At 57.6% G+C, this 19,848-nt stretch overlaps 3 protein-coding genes across 3 annotated transcripts; all 3 read right to left on the reverse strand.

The window, feature by feature from the left end:
• Nucleotides 1-847: 847 nt before the first annotated feature.
• Nucleotides 848-7,879, reverse strand: LOC104693483 (platelet glycoprotein Ib alpha chain-like). The gene is made up of 2 exons (XM_019289832.3): nucleotides 6,847-7,879; nucleotides 848-5,358 (listed from the first exon to the last, which is right to left on the reverse strand). Exons 1-2 carry the CDS (start codon nucleotides 6,927-6,929, stop codon nucleotides 2,730-2,732), a joined length of 2,712 nt encoding a protein of 903 aa, XP_019145377.1. The 5' UTR covers nucleotides 6,930-7,879; the 3' UTR covers nucleotides 848-2,729.
• A 1,046-nt stretch (nucleotides 7,880-8,925) lies between these two features.
• LOC104693484 (carboxypeptidase N subunit 2) lies at nucleotides 8,926-12,759 on the reverse strand. The gene is made up of 2 exons (XM_010406172.3): nucleotides 11,681-12,759; nucleotides 8,926-10,754 (listed from the first exon to the last, which is right to left on the reverse strand). Exons 1-2 carry the CDS (start codon nucleotides 11,693-11,695, stop codon nucleotides 9,138-9,140), a joined length of 1,632 nt encoding a protein of 543 aa, XP_010404474.1. The 5' UTR covers nucleotides 11,696-12,759; the 3' UTR covers nucleotides 8,926-9,137.
• Nucleotides 12,760-12,862: 103 nt separating this feature from the next.
• LOC104693505 (leucine-rich repeat-containing protein 15) lies at nucleotides 12,863-17,904 on the reverse strand. The gene is made up of 2 exons (XM_039557082.1): nucleotides 17,734-17,904; nucleotides 12,863-16,136 (listed from the first exon to the last, which is right to left on the reverse strand). Exons 1-2 carry the CDS (start codon nucleotides 17,750-17,752, stop codon nucleotides 14,401-14,403), a joined length of 1,755 nt encoding a protein of 584 aa, XP_039413016.1. The 5' UTR covers nucleotides 17,753-17,904; the 3' UTR covers nucleotides 12,863-14,400.
• Nucleotides 17,905-19,848: the final 1,944 nt, after the last annotated feature.

Raw genomic sequence — 19,848 nt, forward strand, 5'->3', positions numbered from 1 at the left:
GGCACTCCTCACCACATGGTGCTGTGAATGCTAAAATCTTACCTGAGTTCAGAGAAACCAGAGAAATTCACAGACTAAAAACCACCAACCACTACCCAGTGCAGCAGTGTGCGGCTAAGGGATGCCTGGGCTGCCCACAGCAGAGTGGAGAGGGTATGCTGGGGACTGTGCACTCTACAGCACCTGCCCCAGCCACACACCTTCATTGCAGTGAGCTGGAGCCCTGCAGCAGTAAACACGGATCTCCCTGGTGCAGATCCCCCATGCCCTGCCCCATCTCCATGAGCTCTCCAGCTGCTCTTGCTCAGCAAGCAGGAAACCCCAGGGTGCTGCCCCACAGGCTGCTCAGGCACATCGCCCCCAGGACGATGCATCCCTCTCAGCTCCTTCCCTCCTGGTGTACGCTGGAGCCAACAGGGGCAAATGGGAACAGCTGCTAATTCCTCCCAGCCCAGCCCAGCCGTAAACCTCCAAGGATCGGCCCTAAAGTGGTGCAGGGAGCCGACTCTTGCCTGTGAGCCAGCTGCACCAGCCTGGCCCTGGGAACACGCACGCTGTATTTTCATTGCAAATTACAAATCGATCATAGCAGGAAATTCCCGTGCTGAGAACACCCTTGGCTGTTATTATTTTACAGCACTCTGAGGCACTTAGAGGTGTTCTGGGCACTTAGAAAGACGTGGCCCTTTCAGGGTATTATGGGGCAAATTAGTTTTAAAAGCAGCTGTAGGAATGTTGGCCATTTGGCTTCCAGAGCCGGATGGGCACAGGTGGAGTCTGCGGGGCTTTGTGCTGCTTTCGGATACAGCACCGCCCTGCAAAGAAGGAACCAGCACGCTCCAGAGCGAACACCTCGCACCTGACCCCAGCTTTATTAATAACCAGTAATTAATAGGAGAGCGGACGTGCCTTGTGTCTCTGAAGACCTTTTAAGATGTGATTATGTTGTGCTAATCTCACCCCGAAGTACTTCCCTGTTTAGACTGTGCTGGGCCATTAAATATCTGAAAAGCCAGCAGAGACCCCCCCTCATCACCTCGGGAAGTGCTTGGGGTCTGTTCCCCAGCAGCCAGGCCCCGCTTTCAAACTCTCTAAATCAAGTATTAAGCCGAGTCCATCTGGACTGCCAGAAAAAACACTCCCTCTCCCTCATCTGTATCTCATTACCTGCTGTGCCAGCCCTGGCCCCAGAGCAGCTTGCTCCATCCCGCCCAGATATGCTGCCCCACGCTCGCCTCCCATATTTCACAGCCGTCAGCAGCACTTCAAGGAGTAGCTGAAGGGCCTGTAACACTGCGCAGGTTCTTAGCAAGGATGTATATCCTGCTCCCTAATGCATAGCTGCAGGCACGCACTCTAGCACAAAGCCCCTTTCCCCCTCCCCTGCTCTTGCACCAGGCAGGGGAGCTGGGGAGCTCAGGGCTCACTGGCTAGGAGGTTTCTGAGTTGCTTTCCCACTTTTCCTTGTGAAACACATGTCCAAACTATTGCTTTTCAGGGACTCTTTCCTTGTGAGACCTCCAAGCCAGGCAGCCCCTATGCCACATAACTGGGGAAGGCCACCCAAAAGCAGGACAAGACGGAGCAGGCGCCATGGCAAAGAAGTTGAAGACAGACACCTGCGACCCTGTAGAAAATGGGATCCAATTTGGGAGCAGCTTACCTTGCACAGGGCAAAAAATCAAGACTGAACCTAGAGCAAAAAAAAGGTACCCAGAGACCCGAATCAAGGAACATCCCTTGTGTTCATCAGCTCCAATTCTCCAGGAATAAAGCTTCCCAGGGAAGGTTTCAACACTTTGTGATGGCAGAAGCTGCAGAGGAATGGCTGCCTTTGTTTAAGTTTGGCACTTCCCTGGGCTTGGCAGGAGCCCAAGACTGCAGAGGTGAAGGCTCACATCAACCCTTCCTCCCAAGCTTCCCAAGAGACCTGCAGCCAGGTCTCAGCATCAGGTGAGATTTAAGAGTGGGAAGAAAAGCTTATCTATTGTCTTACAGTACCACTGCCTGCGGAGGGTCAGCCCTTGTCCTACACCAGTCCCAAATGGCCAGCACTGACTGGGGACCCCACACTCCAGCAAGCAACAGGAATCCTCAAAAGCAGGTCACGGCAATAAAAGCCCCAGGATGAAAACAGTCTTCTCACCAGCCCATCAGACATGCAGGGAGGGGGGGCTTTAATATCAGGGAGGAGGAAAGGGAGAGGGAGAGGGGAAGAGGTCTGTGTATGATGGTGGTACAGACACTGACACATCCCATAACGTGGCACAGGGAAGAAGACTGGGTTCGGGGCAGGAAGCCTTGCGATATCTTTCCCCAAGGACTACAGGCACCTTCCAGGGATGGGAGGAGATTTGGGTAGCGGCTCCTGACCCTACGAGCAAAGAGCGGCCGTGTCCGCGGTGCGGCGGGGTCCCGGCCGGCGGGTGCGGGGGCTCCGGCGTTTCGGTGGCCGCGGTCAGGCGGCGGCAGCCACTGCCTGTGTCGGGATGCCATCTAGTGTCCCTTGGCAGAAGGGCCGTCAGGCAGCGAGGCTTGCAGGCTCCCAGCACCGCCAGGAGTCAGCCGGAAAGCATCCCAAAACAGCCTGGGTGCTGGGACCGCTACATTGGGATCGGCCTGGGTGCCGGGACCCCCATCCCAGGGACAGCGCACCCTGCGGCCAGCACGGCTGCAGACCCCAAAGGAGGACAGCTGGCACAGCCCAGGTCATACAGGGGCAGCAAAGCTCAAGGCAGTGCCAGGGCTGGCTTGGGGGTCCCCGGAGCAGCCAGGGCCTGAAGACTCAGCAGCCTCACAGGTGGCCTGGGGTGGTGGCGGGTGTCCTGGTGAAGGAGAAGGACAACCACCCCCCCCAGCAGTGTGCAGGCTGCCTGCAGTGCCAGCGCGGCCAGCCCCAGGGCCAGGGACACCTGGCACTGCCATGGGCTGGTCCACAGGGACAAGCCCCAGCCACGATGACCGCTGGGGGCTAGGGGTGGGGAGGCTGGACAGGGGCTCGTGCAGTCTGATGGTGTGGGGACAGGAGGTGTGGGGAGCAGGACGGTGCCTGCCGGGGCAGGAGCGTGTTGGGAGGCAGTGGGGGTGGGCTGGGCACCAACTGTGGACAAGTCACACATGGTGGAATGGCCCCATTCCCTGTCTGATGCAGGAGCATGGTGCGATGGTGAATGTGAGGCCAGCGGGACTGTGCCCAGAGCAGCAGTCCTGGGGAATGGCCAGAGTGCCACGGAGGAAGCTGAGACAAGGGAGGATACGGGTGTTCCCTGTGGGGTGGTGGCTGGCCTCTCCCTGGGCACTGAAAGAGCAGGAGGCTCTTGTCTGGTGGTGACTGCCAGTGAGCTTGCTGGCACCGGTGTGGTGGCAGAAGCTAGAGTGGGTGGCACAGGTTCTGGGTGGCTGGCCCCAGGAGACTGTAGTCTTACGATGGCTGAAGTTGAAACAGCTGGTGAGGGGGTGGTGATGGAAGCCTTAGGCATCTCAGCTGATGATGATGGTGTGGCAGTGGAGGCCTTTGGCAGCACTGGTGATGAGATGGTGATGGAGGTCTCTGGCAGCACAGCTGGTGATGAGGTGGTGATGAAGGCTTTTGGCAGCATAGTTGTTGATGGTGTGGTGATGAAGGACCTGGGCACACTGGTTGTTGATGGTGTGGTGATGGAGGCCTTTGGCAGCACAGTTGTTGATGGTGTGGTGATGGAGGTCTTGGGCTTATTGTTTGTTGATGGGCTGGTGATGAGGACCTTCTGCAGAACAGCTGGTGGTGGGGTGGTGACAAAGGCCTTAGATTGCTTGGTTGGTGACAGAGTGGTGAAGGCAGCCTCCACTGGCATGGCTGGCAACACGGCAGAGGTGACCACAGGTAAAAGAGTGGTTGGCAGTGTCCTGATGGGAAAGGCTGCCAATGACAGCATGGTTGGTGCTGCTGGGGACACAGCTCCACGTGACAGCAGTGTTGACATCCTTTGTGATGGCGTGGTGTTAAACGGCAGAGTACCTGGGCAAGTCAGGTGTTCGTCCCTCAGCAATGTTACTGCTTGCCCTGCCAGGTGGGGTGGGCTCTTGCAGGAGACTTGGGTGGACAATTTGACCTTCTCCCTGTTGGCCAGGATCCAGCAGTGCAGGTACCAGAGGTTGCAGTCACATCTCCATGGGTTACCACTCAGATACACTGAGCTGAGCTTCTTCAGGGGGTCTAGGAGCCCACGGGGAACACTCTCCAGCAGGTTCTTTCGAAGGTTCAGGGTTTTCAGATTTGGGAGAGAGGCAAAGACCCCTTCATCCAGAGCAGAGAGCTGATTTGTGTCCATCTGGAGATCCAAGAGCTTGCTGAGCCCAGTGAAGACTCCTCTTGGCAGGGCTGATAGCTGGTTGTGGGACAAGATGAGTTTGCCAAGGGATGTGAGGTTGACAAAGATGCCATCTGGAAGTGTGGCCAAACTGTTCCTACTCAGATCCAGCTCCCGCAAGTGTGGCATGGTGTCAAAAAGGCAGCAGGGGAGCTCCATAATATGGTTTGAACCCAGAGTCAGCAACTTCAGTTTGTTTAAACCAAAAAAGCCCTGAAGAGGGAGAACCCTGATGAGGTTGTTGTCCAAGAAGAGTTTCTCCAGGTGAGGCAGGCTCCTCAGAAGCATAGGTGGCAGTGCCCTGAGCCTGTTCCTCTGGAGGCTGAGCTCCAGCAGCTCCAGCTGACTGTCTAGCAGTCCCTCTGGGAGGTCCTGCAATTCATTCTCATACAGCCGGAGGACCTGCAGCTGGGTGAGTTTGCTAAAGGCATTCACAGGAAGAGTTGTGATCCTGTTTCTAGACAGGTCCAAAAAAGTTAGATTGACAAGAGAATCAAAAATGCCTTCTGGAAGAGAAGGGATTGCATTGATGTGCAGGGAGAGCTCTCTCAAACTTTCCAGCCCATCAAACAGGCCTTTGGGGATGGATCTGAGCTGGCTGTCTCTCAGCTCCAGCCTCTGTAAACTTGGGAGGTTTTGGAAAGTGTCCACAGACAGTTCTTCTAAAGAGGCACCAGAGATGTCCAAGTCCCTTAGCTTGTCCAAATTATCAAAGGCTCCAGGTTCAACAGTCTTGATTTTATTGCCAATAAACAAAATCTTGATCAGGTTGGGCATGTAGCTGAAGGCACCTTTCCTTATAGCAGTGATGCTGGTTTGCACAAAGATCATCTCAGAAACAAAGGGTTTTGCAATCTTTGGGATCTCTTTGACATCATTTTTTGTGCCTCTGTAGACCTCCTGGTGGTCTTTGGGCATTTCATATGGATCTTCACCCAGGATTTGATCTTGGCATTTATAGGGATTGAAGGAGAGGAGGAGAAGGAAAAGGAAATGCCAGTACATCATCCTGAAAAAAAAGGTTTCAAAATCCAGTTATGAAGAACAAGAAATCTCTGTCCACAGCTCATGAACTGTGGTACCATACTGTTGTTCAGCTCTCAGGGCTCTTCTATTCATGTATCATGACTCACTTCATCAGAAAAGAGAGACTGGACAAGCAAAGATACACTGCATTTACACAAGTTCACTGCTGTTGGTACCAAGGGATGGAGAGGCAAAGCAAGCCAGCTCATGGCTTGCCCTGGGAGATGCTCCAGGAGGGACAAGGGCCGGACAGCCTGTTCTCTGGCCCTCCTTCTCACATGTTTGAACTGCAGGCTCAGTCTGCCTGGGTGAAGAAGGCAAAGTGCTGCTGCCCATTAGTGCTGCCCCAGTGGGTCCAGTTAGTCAGCAGGGCAACAGCCCATTCATGCAACAACAGAAGCAGTCAGCTCTGCACTTGCTAATGAGGGATCAGCAAGGCTCCCAGGAGCCAGCCAAGACCAGAGGACGTTGTGTCCTCAGAATTTCCACACTGTGCTGGGTAGACTTGCTATTTCATTGCTGCTTCTTTGAGTTCAGGGGGCTGATTTAAAACACGGTTTCTAAGCATCTCTTTTTCAGGGTTCTTGCTGATTGCACCATATTTTGGCCTGGTTATACAGCTCTGTCAGACAGAAATAGTTAACCTGTGAACAGCAACCAAGCTTAAGAGCAAGGCTCATCGAAACCTTGGAATGTCCACAGATTAACTCTTTAATACCTAACATTTGGGGCTCTGATCTTGCAGGTAGGAAGTGAAGTCACTGATGCATACCTTCTAGCAGAGCCCACTACTTCCATGGAAACATTTGGAAACACTCAGCTAACACATTAACTGGGGTTTAACTGCCATGATCGTATTTCCAACTTTTGATTCACAGCCCTGGGAGCAGAGAAAAGACATATGGGTTTCTTCTTGGGTGTCCATCAAAGCTGACCATGCAAAAAAACTTATTCTGGGAGGGTAAATTTGCTATGAAAAGTTATTTTTTTTAAATGTTGAGATGTCAGCAAATACAGGAGAATAAAAGCCACTGGGTTTGAAGAAAAATGGATGGGAGGTGACATCGGTTGTGCAGGCTGCCCCCATGGCTCCCAGGGCAGAAGCCACTGCTGATCCCTGCCTCTCCTCTCCCCAGGGAGACTCAGATGGGGGAGCTGGGGCTGTGGTTGTAGAAGTGCCTGCTTCACATCTGCTGCAGGGGCAGTGCAGTGGGTGAAATGTGCAGGTGGAAACGTCTGGGTATGTGGAGATGAAAATAGACAGTTTTGAATTGCAAAGCCCTTTTAAAACCCTCACTGTGGTCCCTTGCTTGTCCCCCACTCCAGCCAGGCAGAGTCATGGAGGGATGGTCCGAGCTCATGGCACTGCATCCTCCCCTGCTCCTTGCTGCAAGGAAACAACCAACAGCCCTCCACACCACCCCTCACAGAACATTTTATAGAGCAAACAAAAGCATTTTGCATCACTTACCTGGTTGAGTACTTGCAAACGAGTTCAGCCACCGGAGCGAGCCATGCCATGCGAGGAGTGAGGACACTGGATGGGGGTCTCATCACCTGGCCAGCCCTTTATCCACGTCCCAGGCACAGGGCTCCGTTTCATGTGAGGTCAGGACACAGGCCTGTGTGGGGAGATAAGGGACGGCCAGGGAGCCAACAGAGGAGCTGTGTCCCCAGTGCAGGGGGCCACGGCAGAAACCCCTTGGAGGGGACGCAGTCACGTACTCCCCAGGCGTTATCTGCTGGCACCACTTGACTCGTAACATCCAGGGAAACCTGAAGATCTCCAGGCCAGCCTGTTTTGCAGGCAATGGTCTCTGTGGTCTCATATCTCCACCAGGGTAACTCACCAGTTTCACAAACACCACCCCCATCGACACAACAGACAGCTGTTTCGTTCCTCAGTATTCGCCTTATGCAGCTAAAAGAGCAGTTCTGAAACCATTTTTTAATGCTTATAAACAGTGAAACATCTGTGGCTGGACAGATAAGACAACACCTGGGCTCTGTGCTCAGCCCCACAGCTCCACACCTTGCTGGCCCTGGTGTTGTGTGCTGCACCCCAGCGCAAGCCAAAGACCCTCCCACGGTGACACCCAGAGCTCCTGGCTGGTGCAGGGCATCTTGTGGGATGCTCTTTTTGATGCAAAGACTTAAACTGACAGGATATCCATTGCTTCCCCATGGGTAATTGCACTGATTGCATTTAAACATCTTCTGTTTTCCTGCTCCTGCAAAAGCTCAGCTTCTGCTTGCTGGGTTTCATTGCACTTTTCCTGACAAATCTGAAAACGAACTACTGCACATTTTCAGCAGCCTTACCCCTTTCCAACATCAATGTCGGACGCACCCAGGTGCCCACTGGGTACTCCCCCGGCTCTGCCGGGCCCGTGGAGCTCTGTCCCGACGGCCACGAGATGGTGCCGCAACACCGCCACACCAACACGCACGGACACGGACAGACACAGGGACACTCACAGACACGCACGGACACGGACAGACACAGGGACACTCACAGACACACGTGGGCACGGACAGACACACACGGACACGGACAGACACAGGGACACTCAGACACAGGGACGCTCACAGACACACATGGACACAGACACAGGGATACTCACAGACATGCATGGACAGACACAGGGACACTCACAGACATGCATGGACATGGACAGACACACACGGACCGGCACACACTGACACACAGGGACACAGAGACACGGACAGGCACACACAGACACGGACAGACACACACGGACACGGACAGACACACACGGACACGGACAGACACACGTGTGCTCTTACACCCCTGGGTGTGCACCCACACTTGCCCTGCCAGGGGAGCACACGCCTTACCTGTCACCCCCTGGGTGGGCAGCGCTGCCAGGACTTTGTGCCTCATCTCCACAGGTCACAGAATCAGAATCCCAGGAGGGGTGAGGTCGGAAGGGACCAGTGGAAGTCATCTAGTCCAACCTCCCCACTGAAGTAGGGTTCTCTGGGTACCCAGGCTCTGTACAGATGGCTTTCGAGTATATTTAGAGGAGACTCTACAACCTCGCTGGCCAACCTGTTCCACTCACCCTCACAGGAAAATTCTTCCTCTTGTTTATGTGAAACTTCCCACATTCCATTTTCAGGCTGCAGGGCTGCAGACTAAGCCCTGACAGGGTAGGGGGGCCCTGCCGGTGCACACCTGGGCTGGAGCTCACCCTGCAGCCAGGCAGCTCATGCCCCTTGCTGGGCAACCAGCAGCACTCACCCACACCTCCCCTGGACAACACAAACCTGTGTCCTGGGGGTTTTGCCAGGCTGCAGCTGGGCCTCTCTTCCCTCTGCAGTGCCAAGGGACGGTGGCTGCAGCAGGCAGACATGAGCACACCATGACCATGCCAGAGTGGCACCTACTCACCACCAGGCACTCGCACCTATGCCACACTATGCAGAGCCCCTGACAAGATCCCAGTGTACCACATCGACCTTCACTGCCTCTCCCAGACACACAGTGGTGGAGGAACAGAACGAGTCCTCTCTCTGCCATGGGAACTGGTAGCACAGAAGTCATAGATACATTTTAATTATATTTGAAATACACAGGAAACACATAGCTGAGAGGATAAATACCAGCAGGCCAGCTGTTGTGGAGAGCTCGGTGACAGCTGGTGACCATGGCAGCGGTAGCAGAGCGAGATGGAGAGCCGTTTGTTTCCCAGGCTGGTTCAGAGGTCGCCAGTGCAGAAGCAAACGCCTGCCCAAGCTCTAGGGCACTGCGGGGAGACCTGGGGACGTGGCCTCGTTGCCGCTCTGTGCTGTGACAAGGACACTGACCTGCAGCGTGCCACAGCGGGAGCGCAGCACCCAGGCACCCTGGTACGCTGGCCCCAAGCCCTGCTCCTGAGGGAGGCGAAGGCTGAGCTGCTGGCAGGCTGTGGCATTGCAGGCCATGCTTACAGTGCCCTCGGGGTTGGTGTAGGTGCACTGCCCCGGGGCGTCTCTGTCCCAGCCTTCCTCTGGTGGGACACCGTGTGCTCCTGGGCACTCCAGCTGCCTGCGGGGGACCTCCAGCAGGGACTGGCCCTGGAAAGCAGCTGGACTGGTGCAGAAGGCTTGGCCATGGATGAGGGGCTCAGCAAAGCTCTGGAGCCAGCGGAGGAGGTAGGAGAGGTGGCAGTCACAGACCCAGGGGTTGTCAGACAGCCCCACACGCACCAGTTCATTGTTGGCATCGAAGAGCCCCGGGGGCAGGCGGGCCAGGCGGTTGTGGTCCAGCACCAGGGCGGTGAGGAGGGGCAGCTCAGCCAGCAGCCCCGCTGGCAGGCTGGAGAGGTGGTTGTGGCTCAGCCGTAGCTCTATCAGCCGTGCCAGCCCCTGGAACACCCCAGTGGGCAGGTGATCAATGGCGTTGTGTGAGAGTGCCAGTGTTTCCAGCACTGACAGGTTAGCAAAGAGCTCCTGGGGCACTGTCTCCAGCCGGTTGAGAGCCAGTGAGAGGTGGAGGAGGACAGGGGTGCCAGTGAAGAGGGTGGCAGGCAGGGTGGCCAGGTGGTTGCCCTCCAGGCTGAGGACAGTGAGGTTGAGGAGACCTGCGAAGATGTCAGGGGCCAGGCTGCCCAGGGTGTTGTGCTGCAGCTGTAGCCGCCGCAGCCCCCCTAGCCCAGCGAAGATGCCGGCTGGCAGCTCCTTCAGCTGGTTGCCATCCAGGTGGAGCTCAGTCAGCTGGCCAAGGGTCCTGAAAGCACCAGGAGGTAACCGTGCCAGCAGATTGTCACTGAGCTTGAGGACACGAAGGGCAACAAGTGGGGCCAGCAGCCCATCTGGCAGCTCAGCCAGGGCATTCTGTGAGAGGTCCAGGGCCTGCAGCTGCCGGAGCGGGCGGAAGATGCCTGGGGGCAGTGCCTCGATCCTGTTCCCCGACAAGCGCAGGTCCTGCAGGCGGCATGAGGCGGTGAAGAGCCCCGGCTGCAGAGTGCGGATGGCGTTGGCACTGAGGGAGAGCTTGCTGAGGCTGGTCAATCCTGCCAGCGCCCCAAGGCTGACGGCTGGCAAGGGGTTGCCTGACACCTCCAGCTCGGTGAGGCTGGGCAGCCCCTGAAAGGCACCAGCCTCCAGCTCTTGGATGTTGTTGTTGATGAAGACCAGCTTGGTGAGGGTGGTGCTGGAGCCCAAAGCCCTGCTGTGGATGCTGCTTAGGGCTGTCTCCACGAAGAAGAGCTGGGTGGCACTTCCCGGCAGGCCCTCCGGGATCTCCTGCATCCTTTCGTTTGAGCAGAAGACTTTGGAGGTGTCATAGCACTGGCAGGTAGGGGGGCAGGATGGGGGCAGCCCCCCCACCAGCAGGGACCCCAGCCCCAGCAGCATGTAGATCACCAGCCTGCACTGGAGAAGGAACCAAGCCTCACCCTATGCCCTGACACAGCAGAAATCTGCACCCACAGGCGGGCACTGCTGGGGAAAGGGCTTCTGCAGCCAGAAATACAGCAGGATCAACCTCTGGGACACCACCAGCACAGGCAGCTGCCCTGGCCATGTGGCATCCCTCCAGCCCCAGCTGCCAGCACCTCCCCAGCACTCCCCTTGCAGGAATGGGGAGCACTTCCCTCCCAGATGTCGCCCCAGGGTTTTTACTCTGTACCCCAGCCCACCCTATGAAAACCAGAGTGGTGCCACCCTCACCAAAGGTGGCGAGCAGCCACATCCTGCAGAGCAGCAGCTGAGGTGGGACCTGTGCTGGGTCCGTGGAAGTCTTGGGGGGAATCTGTACCCTTGTCAGACGTCTCCACAGGCACAAAGCCAGGCTCTGGGGCAGGAGAATATGTGAAACACAGGGCTGTGCTGCACACACTGGGTAATGGGCACAACCCTGCAGGGCAGCTCTGAGCTCAGTGGCAATAGGAGTGGGCTCCACCACTTGTATTTCTAATTGCCTGTCAGGTGCTTCTTTTTCCACAAGCAATCAGAGCAGCATTAAACCTGCTGGAGGGATATTCAGCCTGACCAAACACCTATTCCCAGCCCACAGAGGCACTTTTTGAGGCAGTGGCCTCCAGACCTCTGCCAGTCCCTCCCTAGCTGGGATACATGCCGGTGCTGCCTTGTGATGGGGGATATTGCCGGCCCCACAGCAATGCCCACCTGCAGACACCCTGTGTCAGTGGAGCTCTCCTGGACTTACACCAGCACTTGAGAGCAGCACTGGGCTTGGCATTTCCTTTCCTCTATCCCACTTGTGTTCACCAGAGCTGACAGTGGCTCCCATCCATCCCAGGCCCCCAAACTACCCGAGCAGTGTGGGGACCACTTACCAAGTGTGACATCATGGGGACGGTCGCCGAACCTGCAGCAGACTTGCAGGGATGCTGCTTGCTGGGACAGTGTTTTCTGGGGCGGATGGAAAGCCAGCCGAAGCCAGGGACAAGCTGTTCCTGCTGGGGCGGAGCTGCCCCTCACTGCTTATCGGCAACAACAACCCGTGTCCTTGGAGCACTTTGAAAAATAACCCGGCCCCAGGAGGACTAGAGGTGAGGCCAGAGGCAGCCGCCTGTGAGCATCCTGGCAAGGAAGTGGGGTCCTGGCCCCGGACATCCACTGGTGCAGGGATGGTAGCAGGGTGCTGCTGTCACGGGTGGCTCCAGTCCCACACCAAGGTCAGCATGCTTGCTTCCAGAAGCCCCCTAAGAGAGCCCCAGGTCTTTATTAAATCTCACTGGGAAATAGTGCTCAAAATATCTCTGCCATGAGAGAAGAGACCAGGTGCAGCTTAGCAAGGCAGATGAAGGTTGAACTTGATGTTAGAGGTGTTTTCCAACCTTATGATTCTATGGGGAGGGGACTACTGTGGGACCATCATGGTGGTCACCAGGGCTTTTACATCCCAGCCAGCAGTGGGATGGTGAGGATGACTCATGGATCAGCTGAACTCCCTAGGAGTTTCAACCTGCCTGGAGGAGCAGCACACACTGTCATAAGAGCTGCATTGCAAGGGCCTGCGTTGAAACAAGCTGGGCTGGCAGCAGCTATGGAGGCACCCCCAGGGGCAGGAGGAGGGATACTTCACTGCACACAGTCAGCCTCATGGAGCAGATGGTGACACATGGAAAAACTCAGCTGACACAATCCAGTGGTAGCCAGCTCTGAAGGGAGCCAAGCAAGTTCCCTACCACCCCAGCAGGGGACTGTGCAGGAGGCAGTCAGTGTCTCCATCAAGAAGCTCGCTGAGGTCTCAGCTCATTCTCCAAAAGCCCACCCACTGCTGTTGTATGGCTTAGCTCTCCTTGGTCCATCATCCCAGGCTGGAGTCCAGGGACCAGCAAGGGCTCTGCAAAGACAGCCCACTAACCCTCTCCCAGCCTCACCAACCCTCAGTCAACAGGCTTTTCCTCAACATGGTAAAAATCTCTGAGGAGTGGAAATCAAGTGCAGCCCCTGTCCCTACTGGGCCATTCCCTGCTGCACACCAGGAAGGAGTGAAAAACAGCTCTTGGCACTTGGAGTGGACAATGGCACTTTAATGGGAAGGTCACACATCAGCACCCAACAGCCCCGAGACACAGTCCTGTGTCTTCTGTTATCATGCAGGCCCCAGCCCAGAGGAGTGACCCATCATGTGCACCAGCATAGAGCTGCTTGTGCCAGCACTGGCTACTGAGGTGCTGTGAGCAGCCAGCACTGCAGGGTGGACACCAAACATGCACCTTGTCCCACAGCAGCAGTCCTCAGGCCACCTGGTGCCACCGCGCCACACATGGGGATGAGCTGAATCCCCCCATGGCCGTGCTACAGCTGGAGAAGGCAGCTGGATATAGGTGCTGAGGGGGGATGGCGTGGCACCCATTTGCAAACTGCAGAGCAGCCAGCACTTGCTGACCCCCCACTCTGTGCTGCCAGCATCCACCTGCCCAAGGGCTGCCACCAGGCAGGGGTACTGGGCACACACAGGAGGGCACTCAAGGGAGTACGAAGAGGATGAAAAAGCTTTGCCAAGCAGAGCAGGACCAGGTTGCTCACTAGCTGGCGGAGGGTATTAAGGAAATGGGAACCAGGGAAGGGGAGGAGTAGAAGCAGCCCCAACATGCTCCAGCAGCCCAGGGGCACAAGCACAGGAGCTTCTCCCAGCCCCTGCAGACACTGCACACCCATTGTCCCACTCCTCTAACTACCCTCGCAGTGGGGCCAGTGCAAGCCCCTGGCACCCTGTGGGGTTGAGGCAGGGCGCTGCAGGCAGGGGCATGGCCACAGCACGGTCAGCACCAGCATGCAGTGAGGGCTGGGGGGCTGCTCCCGCCCGTCCCCGATGCCAGCACCCTGTCCCGTGGCTCTCCTGGCTGCAGGTGCACGAGGGGAGCAGGCAGATGCTGGGACCAGGGGACGGTGCTGGCTGTGCTCTGGCCTGCCCTGCCTACAGGCAGGGAGGGCAGCTGGGACGCAGCTGAGACACTCAGGGTGTGCCAGCCTGGCAGCGACCCAGCCCGGCGGGGAGCCCTGCCCAGGCACCCGTGAGTGACGGAGCAGCACGACGACATGCAGCTCTCCTGGGGCCAAGGTGCTCGCTCGGCTCCTGGCCCAGCATGATGGCTCGCACTGCCTGCCCAGGCAGGGGCAAGGGGGGAGGCATGGCGGGGGCAGAAGGTGGGGAAGAGGCAGGCAGCACGAGGGCAGCAGCACTGCAGGGAATGATGCAAGGTGAAGGATGGGGAAGTCCTGTTATTTGGGGTAAGCACCATCGTGGCCAGGCTGTGGCTCCTGGCTCTGCATCCCACAGCTTAGCTGCTGGACCCGGGCAGGGAATGAGCACAGAGGCTGCACTGGAGGCAGTAAAGGCTGGGGATAGTGGGCAGCCATGGGAGGTCACTCGGTGGGGAGGCCCTGCTGCAGACCAGGGGCAGAGCAAAGCAGAGCAGGACAGGGGTACACGCAGCACACACGGTGATGTTGTCCCATCCCAGTCAGCAAGGGCAGCTGATGCAGAGCCACTGTCATGTCCTTGACCCCACAAGCACCTCTGCTCTCAGGGTCTGCCAGACACTCAGGCTTCATTCGGAGCCTTCATCCTCATGAGCACAACGTGGCTCTTCTTCCTACAGCCGTAGACCACCAGTGCCACCAGAGCTGCCAGCAGGGCCACGCACACCAGCACAACGACTGCTATCACCACCCCACTCTGCAGGCGTGTCAGCCCCCACTGCCCCCTCTCTTCCTCCTCCTTCTTCTCCTCCTCCTCCTCCTGTGGGGAGGCTGGCAGCCCCATGGGGGGCTCCATCGAGGCATCCTCTGGGGATGCTGCCTCAGAGGTGTGAGCAGGGAGCAGGGTGCTGGGATAGGGAGCAGCAGTGGGGGGCTGGGTGTCGATGAACTGGTCCCGTGGCAGCCCGGCAATGGGGATGCCCTGCAGGGCAGGAGGCTGGGCACACAGCGGGGGTATCTCACCCACCTTGTGAGGGTTCTCCTCCAGCCAGCCCTGCAAGGGCAGGATGCCCTTGTCACAGCGCCAGGAGTTGTTGTGCAGCCTCACCTCTCGCAGGGCAGTCAGCGGGGAGAAGATGCCGCCAGGCAGGTACTCCAGGGCATTGGAGTGCAGCTGCATGTGCCGCAGCCCAGGGGTGGCCCCGAAGAGGCCCCGTGGCAGTGCCTGCAGCTGGTTATGGTGCAGAGAGATGTTCTGCAGCTTGGGCAGCCCCTCCAGTGCCCGGGCATCCAGGCGGCGCAGGGCATTGGAGTGCAGCGACAGCTCCAGCAGCTCCCCCAAGCCCTGGAAAGCCCCTGGTGCCACCAACCGCAGACGGTTCTTGCTGAGAACCAGGAGCTGCAGCTGGGTGAGGTTGCTGAAGACGGCAGTGGGGAGGGTGGAAAGCTCATTCTCGTAGAGCCAGAGCTCCTGCAGGTTGGGCATGGGCCCAAAGGCACTGGGAGAGATGTCCTGCAGGCGGTTGACGTGCAGAGTGATCTTGGCAAGGGCGTGCAGGGGCAAGAAGACGCCGCTCGGCAGAGTAGTGAGGAGGTTGTTGGACAGGTAGAGCTTCTGCAGATTGGTGTTGTGTACAAAGAGCTCTGGGGACAGTGTCTCCAGCTGGTTCTGGTGCAGCCCCAGCTCCTGCAGCTCTGGCAGCCCATCAAAGGTGCCCACCGGGATGTGCCGGAGCCGGTTCTCGTAGAGCCGCAGCACCTGCAGCCGCGCCAGCCGCTCGAAGGCCCGGGGCGGCAGGCGGTCGATGTTGTTCCTGGCCAGGTTGAGCTTGGTGAGGCTGGTCAGCTGATCAAACACCCCCTCCTGCAGCTCCTTCAGGTTGTTCCCGTGCAGCTGCAGCTCCTTGAGGTTGCTCAGATGGGCAAAGTGGGAAGGCTCGACCTGGAGGATCTGGTTGCTGGAGAGGAGCAGAGATTCCAGCTTGTCCAGAGGCTCAAAGACCTGCACAGGAAGCTCCTGCAGCTTGTTGCTGGCCAGGCTGAGGTAGCGTAGGTCGGGCAGGTTCTGGAAGGCCCTGGGGCTGATGCGCGACAGGGCGTTCTTCTCAACGCGCAGCCCAATCAGCAGGGAAGCATTGCCGAAGGCGGCGTCGCCCAGCTCGGCGATGCGCGTGTTGATGATCTGCAGGGTCATGGCATTGGCAGGGATGGGGCTGGGGACCGTGGTGATGTCAGCACCAAAGCACTCCACCTGGGCGCTACGGACACACTGGCACTGCTCTGGGCACTGGCTACTGGCCAGCTGGATGCCCACTAGCAGCAGCAGCCACCGCTGCCAGCCTCCCTGCTCCATTGGACCTGCAGAAAAAACAAAGGAGAGGGGTTCAACCCCTGAGATTTCCCAGCTGCCAGGGCCACTGCCAGGGATGGATGCTGCTTTTCCTCTGGAAAAAGCCGCTGAGGCTGTGGCCATCCTGCTCCCAGCACGGCAACGAGGCAGAGGAGGACATGTGAGGAAGGCTGGGGGCAGGCAAGGCTTGGCACAGCCCAGGCAGGAGCTCAGAGCAAGACAGAGCTGGGGACCATGGTGCCTGGCTGCCATACCACAGCTATTAGTGGCATCCCTGGCGTCCCAGCTCTCTTGGCTCCTCTGGCAGCCGGGAGTGTGGTTTCCTGTTTTACAGAGTGTGGCGAGCTGCTACCAGCAGCACTGGCCTCCTGGCACCACCAAAGAGCCAAGACCTTCACCAGAGCTGGCTTGTGGCACCCACAGCGGGTCCCAGCATTGCCCCAGCACCCCAAGCACCCTCCTAACTCTGAGCTCCTGTTGCAAAGCCAAGAGCAGTGCCTGGGGATGCTTTAGCTCCAGTGCTGCAGGAGCCTGGGTCAACAGGACCCTTGCCAGCTCCCAGCAAAGGCTGGGTACTGGGTGGCCCTGTGTTCCCCCCATCCCCAGCAGGAGGTCTCAGCCTGGCCTATTTTTGCCATCAGTGTCTGATGTGGGCACGTGTACACAGGCTGGTGCCAGGGCTGGTGCCCAGGGAAGGGAGGGCCTTACAGCACAGTTCTCCATTACCCCACAAGCACAGATACCGTGGACACCCTCTCCTCCCTCCTCTGGCCTGGGAGCTTACTCCCTCCCTAGATTAAAGCAGCAGCCTTGTGCCAAGCGGGCATGGAGCAGCCCCCCTTAACAGCTTCATGTGGCACAAGGGTGGGAGAAAACCTGCAACTCCTTCTGCTCTGAGCACAGCTCAGCCAGACAGGCGAGTCAGGCAGCAGAGGAGTGTGGCCACAGTGCCTCAGCTGGCACCCAGGGTGTTGGGGCACAGCCCCTGCCCTCCTCCCCGCCCTCCCCCCAGGGAACCCTCTTGCTCTCAGACAGGGAGGGAGGAGTCCTCCACAAGCCAGCATAGTTTATGTTTCCCATATGGAAACAATCTGCATCCAAGAACAGCTTTGTTTATAGCAAGACATTTATAAACTTCCCCAAAAGCTTGGCACATCAAAAGCCCTGCTCATGTCACTCCCTGCTAAGGCAGCAATGAGAGCACCCACACTAGAGCAACCTTCAGGAAAGGCAGCTGGAAACAATTGATCTCTCTTTTTCTTCTAGGGACAAGAAACTTACAGACCAAGAGGCTGAACATTCTCTACTGCTCAGCCCCTCAGCATCCCACTGCTCCTAACACTGGACCCCAAAATGTTCCTGTGCCCCACTTAATTTTCTCTATTGATCATTGTCTGGGATACATTGCCTATGTAACTCTTTCAGCTCCCACAGCATCCAAGTGGTCTCACTTTTTCAGAGAGCCCTTGCAAGATAAACATCTCCATCAAATAAAAAAATGCTGAACATGCAGATCCCACCACTCCACCACCAACCCTCGGGGCTGCCCTGGGAGTCCCCGGGATCCGTATCCACTCACAGGGGCAGTAGGAGAAGGAGACTTACCCGAGTGTCCTGCAGTCATGAGCGCCGAGCGAGCACAGCCCCGTGCTGGCAAGAGAGCAGAGTGTGGTTCATTCTTCCCCTCCCAGTATATAACCCGTCCAAATCAATGAATCAGCACAGGGGCAGTGGCGGGGTTAGGGAAAGCGCTAAAGCAGAGCTGCTTCCAACTCCTATTTCCTCAGCAAAGCAAGCATCTCAAGGATGGAGTTTTGGGTTTCCCCCTCCTGAACCCCAGTGCTCTTGTAAGAAGACAAGCAGAGGGTCCCTGTGAACATGCTGCTCATGTCAGCCAGTGCCCAGGCAGCAGCTTGGCCCTGGGAGCCCCCCTGGTCCCCAGTGGGACACAGCCAGGTGCCCTGACCCATGGGGGCAGACAAGGCAAAGCCAGAGCCCTGGGCACAACCCTGTCCTTCCCTGGCACGAGTTCGCACCAGGGCTGTTCCACGGCACTTCCTTGGCACAGGCACAGCTCTTGTGTCCCTGTCTATGGCTCCTGTAAGTGTTAGGACTTCTGGCTGTGCCTCAGCCCAGGGCCACCAGAGCAGGCAGACCCCTGGTGCACTGACCCTGCCCGGATCACACCTCTCATTCCCCCCAAAGCCACAGATGCCAACGGGCCACAAACCCACTAGCAGCCACTGTGGGCTTTGTCCTTTGGGCACCACAACCACCGCTGCCAGGAAGAGGGTACCACGCCAGGGTCAGCAGTTGCGTGAGTGCCAGCCACAGGCCAGGCTGCTTCAGAGAGCCCTCAGTAAGCCAGAGCATTGCCCATGAGCCATGAGGATCACCTGGGTGCTGAGGAACCCCCATTGCAGGCATCCCTGCAACCCCAGAGCAGCACAATGGCTGTCTCCCAGTGGGTGCCACTGCTCTGCCCCCTCAGCACTCCTGACACACAGGTGATGGAGCCTGGTACCCAGGGGTGTTTGGAAAGCATCCATCAACTTGTTCAGGGGCACCTGCTGCCACTCCTCCCCTGCTCCCTCCAGCCCACATCGGTACATTGGGGTGTCCTTGGGTCCCATCACCCAGCCCAGGTCTTCCCAGCTCATCCACCTCCTCAGGGCAGTCCCAGTCCAGCAGCAACCGGGCACAGATATTCGGGAGGAAGCAGCTACAGACAGTCAGCGTGTGTGGCCCCTTTGGGCTTCCTGGAGAGCCACTGCAGTCGCCTGCTAAGCACGGAGCAGCTGGAATTTCCCTGAAGGCATCTAATCCTGTCTCAGCCCACCCATGTTTCCGCTGGTTGCAGCAACCTCTGCTCATGTTCCGGATGGTACTGATGAGCTGCTCAGGATGGGAACAGCGTGGGGCTGCTCCTGGAAAAGGGAGAGGAAACGTGTCATGCTGTGAGAGGTGGGAGCGTGCAGGGCAGTGGAAGGGACAGCTACCTTGTTCAGAGAGGGGGCCAGACTAGAATAAACTGCAGGGATGGAGAGCAGAGTTCCCAGACAGTCTCAAAGGAAGGAGACAGGGATCGTGGGAACATGGTAGGGAGTGGGACCTCAGCTGGAGGCCACGGCCACCACTGTGTGAGATTGCATGGGAGGCTCATCTGCCATAGGACATGCTGGATGGCCACGGACCCCTCTCTGGCTGGAGAGTGAGTGCAGAGGCTGAAACTACCCCTGGCCGTGCTTCCTGCCTGCTCTGGGGCAACACCCAGGCATTTGGGCACAGAGAATGGGCATTTTGAAAACACCACTCACCAACTGCTCTAGTTCACACTCTATTGACACAGCAGTTCCCCAGAACCATTCTTCCCAAAACAATCTTCCCACTTCTGTGACAGCAGTGCAGCTGGAGGTCAGGCACTGGGCTTGGGAGCTGCGTGCTCCCTGCAGCCCTGGGACAAGAGCAGGGCTCTCACAGCCTCATCACCGGCTCTGTCTGCCCACTGCCAGTGCTGCTGGGCTCCTGCCCGCTCTGACTCACCCAGAAGCTCACAGCTTTTCAGCGAGGCAACACAGAAGCTAAACCTCAGCACTTCCGATAAACCACTGCCCCAAGCCCAGTTCATCAGAGGAATGTCAGACTCGCCTCTTTCCAAGCAGTGCTGCCCCAGGGCAGACAGGGAAGCAGTGGTGGGTACCTCAAACACCCTACCCCAAG

Source organism: Corvus cornix, chromosome 9, assembly GCF_000738735.6.
Source record: "Corvus cornix cornix isolate S_Up_H32 chromosome 9, ASM73873v5, whole genome shotgun sequence".
NCBI classification, from domain to species: domain Eukaryota; kingdom Metazoa; phylum Chordata; class Aves; order Passeriformes; family Corvidae; genus Corvus; species Corvus cornix.

Excerpts from the sequence above, each read along its gene's own strand:
- LOC104693483 (XM_019289832.3), bottom strand. The coding sequence starts at position 6,929 with ATGAGACCCCCATCCAGTGTCCTCACTCCTCGCATGGCATGGCTCGCT. Across the intron at positions 5,359-6,846 it reads GTTTGCAAGTACTCAACCAG|GATGATGTACTGGCATTTCC; the intron begins GTAAGTGATGCA and ends CTTTTTTTTCAG.